Source organism: Vicia villosa, linkage group LG1 (genome assembly GCF_029867415.1).
Source record: "Vicia villosa cultivar HV-30 ecotype Madison, WI linkage group LG1, Vvil1.0, whole genome shotgun sequence".
Lineage (NCBI taxonomy): Eukaryota > Viridiplantae > Streptophyta > Magnoliopsida > Fabales > Fabaceae > Vicia > Vicia villosa.
In genome coordinates this window covers 40439925-40445924 of record NC_081180.1, presented here as the reverse complement: position 1 = coordinate 40445924, position 6000 = coordinate 40439925, and the positions used below count along the sequence as shown (strand labels likewise).

The window sequence follows — 6000 nt, the reverse complement described above, 5'->3', positions numbered from 1 at the left end:
CACCAACCGCGCAGCTTTCTCTTTCACACAGTAAGTTCTTTTTTTTTTTTTTTTTCAAATTTTCAATTTAGCTTAGGTAAATAACAACTTCCATAATTCTACTTGATTCTCTATTATCTTAATAATAACTTCCATTTTTTATTCTTTTTATCTCCTATGGGAATTTATTGAATCCAAAGTCCAAACCTTGTAACTTATAATTATAATTTTGATTTGAAATTTTGTATTGTAAAATTAATTGGATTTTGATTGTGATTGTAGAATGTTGCTCAAATACTTTACACCCGAACCGAGATTTCTAGAGCCAAAGAAGCTTGCTCCTTCAAATGGGCATCCCGACAGGGGCGGATGTAGAGGGGTATAGGGTATTCCCTGGAATACCCTTCATTTTAAAATTATTTTACCCATTTACCCTCCCTTTTAACCCTTTTTTTAGATTAGAATTAGGTTTAGTAAAAGCAACACCAAACTCACTTCTTATTTCCTAACACCAGCCGCGCAGCTTTCTCTTTCACACAGTAAGTTCTTTTTTTTTTTTTCAAATTTTCAATTTAGCTTAGGTAAATAACAACTTCCATAATTCGACTTGATTCTCTATTATGTAAATAACAAGCTTTTCAAGTTTCTCTATTATCTTAATAATAACTTCCATTTTTTATTCTTTTTATCTCCTATGGGAATTTATTGAATCCAAAGTCCAAACCTTGTAACTTCTAATTATAATTTTGATTTGAAATTTTGTATTGTAAAATTAATTGGATTTTGATTGTGATTGTAGAATGTTGCTCAAATACTTTACACCCGAACCGAGATTTCTAGAGCCAAAGAAGCTTGCTCCTTCAAATGGGCATCCCGAAGAACCTTCTCCGGTCCCCTCTTCAAATGACGTACAACTAGAACCTCATTCTTCATATAAGGTGTTTAAAAAAGGTGCTTATTTGGAGACGGATCCTGGAAAAAGAAGTCAAATTCTTGAGTATCATCCAAATGATCAAGATGAGGTAAGAAGAGCTTACCTTGTGAATGGGCCATGTAAAATTAAATTAACTGAATATGAATCCACAAATATTGGGGGAAGGGAACGTTCTTTTTAATATAGTTGGCATGAAGAGTATGACTGGTTGGAATATAGTGTAGAAAAAGATGTTGTTTTTTGTTTGCCTTGTTATGTGTGTTACAATGGTACTAGTAATTCTGCATTTGTGGTGACTGGTTTTAAAGGTTGGAATCTAAAGCATAAGTTGGATAAACATGTTGGTGAGAAACCAAATAGTCATCATAAAAAGTGTGTGAAAGCATGTGAAGATCTTATGAAGAAAAAGCAGAGTATTGAGTTTTCGTATGCAAAATATAGCTCACAAGAAGAAGTAGATTATCTTGTTCGTTTAAAAGCATCACTTGAGGCTGTCAAATATCTTGTTAGAGGCGGATTGGCATTTAGGGCACATAATGAGGGTGAAAATTCTATTTATAAGGGTCATTTCCTAGAATTTGTAGAAGCCTTAGGAAGAAATAGTGAGAAAATATCTGCAACAATAACAAGTGGTGGGGGAAATTGTAAGATGACTTCTCCTATTATTCAAAAAGAACTTGCAAATGCATGTGCGGTTGAAACTATTAAGAATATAGTTGGAGAAATTGGAGATGGATTCTTTTGTGTTCTTGTTGATGAATCTGGTGATTGCTCTGGTAAAGAACAAATGGCTGTTGTAGTGCGGTTTGTTGATGTTAGAGGGTTTGTTGTAGAAAGATTTATCGGCATTGTTCATGTTGAAGATACAAGTGCGATATCGCTTAAAGGGGCTCTTGAATGTTTGTTGTCGGGGTTTGGGTTGTGTATATCTAAAATTCGAGGTCAAGGGTATGATGGAGCAAGTAATATGCGTGGTAAATTTGGAGGTTTGAAGACTTTGATTCAAAAGCAAAATCCGCAAGCCTATTATGTTCATTGTTTTGCTCATCAACTTCAATTGACTCTTGTTTCAATGGCGAGAAAGCATGAAGATGTTGATTGGTTTTTTTGTGAAGTGTCTCGTATTGTCACTTTCTTACGATCATCTAACAAAAGACGAGCTCTACTTCGGAATAAACAAGTTGCTCATTTTGCAAATCTAATTGAAAAAGAATTGGTGGAAACTGGTACTGGTTTAAATCAAGAGTTGTCCATTGCAAGAGCGGGTGATACACCTTGGGAATCTCACTTTCGAACTCTTAATAGGTTGGTTGATTTGGTTACTCCTATTATTGAAGTGTTCGAAGATTTGAAAAGTGATAGTCATTGTAAGGGTGAACCAAAAAGTTTGTTACTTGTTATGCAAACTTTTAGTTTTGTGTTTATGTTGCACTTAATGGTTGAGATTTTATCTTTGACAAATAATTTGTCACAATCATTGCAAAAGGGGGATCAAGATATTGTGCATGCCATGGAACTTGTCCAAATATGCAAGAAAAAGTTGCAAGAATTTAGAGATGATGGATGGGAAACACTTTATGAGCAAGTTGTGGCTTTTTGTGGAAATGTTGAAATTGATATGCCTGACATGGAGTCCCGGTATGTAAAAGATAAGACATCCAAACGACTTGCTCCTTTTGTTACAAATTTTCACTAAAAGATAAGAAATCCAAATGACTTGCTCCTATTGAAAGAGTTGAATGATCGGTTTACACCTGAAAAATATTGAGTTGATTAATTGTGTTGCTTGCTTGAGTCCTTGTTATTCATTTGAATCATTTGATGTTAAATCACTTGTGAGATTGGCCAGATTGTACCCAAATGACTTTGAGGATCTCACTGATAAGGAATTGTCTAGTGAATTGGAGACTTATATTGAGAGTGTCAAGATGGACGATCACTTTTCCAATTTGACTCGCATCTCGGAACTTTGTAGGACTCTTGTTCGAACAAAGAAGCATAAGACATTTAGGTTTGTGTACACACTTGTCAAACTAGCTTTGTCCTTACCTGTGGCCACTACAAGTGTTGAGCGGGTATTCTCGGGGATGAAATATGTTAAGAATGAGTTGAGAAGTAGAATGGCTAATCCATGGCTAAATGATTGCTTAGTGACATTTGTGGAGAAAGAGGTGTTTAATACAATCGATGATATGGATATCATCAAACGTTTCCAAGGAATGAACAAGAGAAGAATGTATTTACGATTAGACTAGAATGTTTTCTATTTTTGAGTTGTAATTGAAATACTAATACATTTTTATTAAGTAATATTATCATATTTTATGTCATTCATTTTTTTCATACTTTTTGTATATTTTATTTTCATTATGGGAATCCCCTGGATTTTGATCCTGGCTCCGCCCTTGTAGCGGGGGCGTTGACACAGCCTTGGATATGTTGGAGCATGAAAGGTGCGACATTGAAGCGGATATTGTTAAGCGCATAATAAAGGAAAAATAATTCATGCTGATTTACCTTATGGTTGTTGGATCTCGCAAAAATAGTATGCCCCAAAACACGCTGAAAATAACGTATAGCGGGGTTTTGAATGTGAGAAGCATGTAGAGCCCTCCAACCAGTAGGAACTTCGCCAGTGAGATTAAACCACAGGTCGAAAGCATGTTGCTCCCATGAACGACCATTGAGTTCTTGAAAGATAGTGCGGAGAGCATTTGGTGACGTATTAAAGTGCAAGTACGTAGCCACTACCTCTTGATCCAAAGTATATTCACGGTTGAACATCTGAAATTGGATGCTACCGGTTGAGAGCGGTTGATTAGAAGGAGTGTCGTAGTTGAAAGAACTCAAGAACTCTAAGACGAGCGGCTCATAAGTTGGTACGGGTTCGGTACAAAGATGGTGGAGGCTAGATTTAGTGAGTAAACGGGTGACACCATCAATGAGGCCTAGAGTTTCTAGACATTCGGTGTTCACAAATTTTGTGGGAACGACCGAACGTTCATAGAAAGCGAGGTATTTTGTTCGTTGAGCATCATTGTCGTCTTCTCGGAAAATAATATTTGAAAGGTCAGGAGGTGGTCGCTCAGGACGAACACTACGGATGATTGAACGTGGAGGCATGGTGAGTTTTGAAAATGGAAAATAGAAATGAGAGTAAAATGGTAGAAAATGGTATGAAGGTTGTGAAAAGTAAGAGTGGTGGTGGTGTGGTTTTATAGTGAGGTTTGAGAATGGTGTGGTTAATGGAGAATTAAAATGGATTAATGGTGGTGTTTGAAGTTTGAATGGAATGGAAGGTTAGGAAATGATGAAGAATTAAGAGGTGAATGATGGAGGATGAATGATGTTTATGGTGTTTAAATGGAATAAATAGGGGAAGAATGAGGAAGAATGAATTTTGAAATTCAAATTCAAAATTCAAAAGGGAATCAATATGGTCTTTATGCGTGGTCAAATGGTGCAGACTGCTGGCCTTGGGAGACGCGCGTCTCAGGCAGTCAGTCTGCTGGGGGACAGGGCATGGAGACGTGCGTCTCCTGTCCTTTGCATGCTGAGGTCTGGTCCCACATGAATGGAGACGTGCGTCTCCTAGCTCAAGTAAGTGGTTTTCCACGCATGCAATGGTCAAGACAGGTTCTGACAGATGTCATTAAGTATGGAATAATAGTTCAGAACAGTGTCATTGTATCATACTATAAACAGCAAAAAATAGTGATAACCAGGAATATATGGCAGTTAATAGTAATGCAGTAAGAACACAGTAGCAGTAATAAATAGAATATTGCATTTAAAATTAAACCGGTACTGAGTGTTAACAGGTTTATCACGTCTATTCCCTAGACGTCAAATATTTCTACTTCAAGAATGCCTTTTTGAGGCATTTCATCACGTCTTGAAATGTTTCCGGTTCGTTGGCATCTATCACAGTTTCTTACAGCAAAATAAACGTCTTTCCACAGGTTGGGCCAGAAAAGACCAGATTGAAGGATTTTGGCGCAGGTTCTAGATGTGCTATGGTGTACTCCACACGGTGCAGAATGGCAGTGTGTTATTATGCTTCTTATTTCTTCCTCGGGTACACAACGTCTAAAGATTCCATCAGGGCCTCTTTTGAACAGGAGTGGGTCGTCCCAATAGTAATGTTTTAGGTCATGGAAGAATTTCTTCTTCTGTTGGTAACTTAGATCAGGAGGAAGCACACCAGCAGCTAGGTAGTTTACGAAGTCTGCATACCAAGGTGTGACAGAGCGGGCTAAAGCTATTTCAGCTAAGTTGTTGGTTTCAGCGTTCGGATGGTATGGTTCGAATTCATTTGCTTCTAATTGAGCGATGAGTCTTTCATAAGGGAAATCATCGTCAATTGGTACTTGTTCGGGTTTTAGATTTTCCAATCGAGAGAGGTGATCTGCTACGACATTTTCAGTACCTTTTTTATCTTGAATTTCCAGGTCGAACTCTTGTAGTAACAAGATCCATCTCAAAAGTCTTGGTTTGGCGTCCTTTTTGGTTAGGAGGTACCTAATGGCGGCATGGTCAGTGTATATGATTATTTTGGCTCCTACCAGGTAAGAACGGAACTTGTCTAGTGCAAATACCACGGCTAATAACTCTTTTTCTGTCGTGGCATAATTCATTTGAGCTTCGTCTAGGGTTCTACTCGCATAGTATATGACATGTAGTTTCTTATCTTTTCTTTGCCCTAGAACGGCTCCTACAGCATAATCACTCGCGTCACACATTATTTCGAAAGGTTCATTCCAGTCGGGAGGTTGCATAATTGGCGCAGAGATTAATGCTTGTTTAAGCGTATGGTATGCTTCAGTGCATTTATCGGTAAAAATGAATTCGGCGTCTTTCATTAGTAGTTCAGTTAAGGGTTTTGTAATTTTAGAGAAATCCTTAATGAAACGTCGGTTAAAACCAGCGTGTCCCAGAAAACTTCTTATTTCTCTAACGGTTTTGGGAGGTTGAAGGTTTTCGATAATTTCAATTTTAGCTTTATCTACTTCGATCCCTCTATCGGATACGATGTGTCCAAGTACAATTCCTTGTCGAACCATGAAATGGCATTTTTCCCAATTAAG

The 6000-nt window shown here is 37.5% G+C and overlaps 1 protein-coding gene across 1 annotated transcript; it reads left to right on the top strand.

The window, feature by feature from the left end:
* Window positions 1-779: 779 nt before the first annotated feature.
* LOC131619423 (uncharacterized) lies at window positions 780-3168 on the top strand. Its single transcript, XM_058890541.1, has 3 exons — window positions 780-1032; window positions 1222-2551; window positions 2763-3168. Exons 1-3 carry the CDS (start codon window positions 780-782, stop codon window positions 3166-3168), a joined length of 1989 nt encoding a protein of 662 aa, XP_058746524.1.
* The last annotated feature ends 2832 nt before the right edge of the window (window positions 3169-6000 follow it).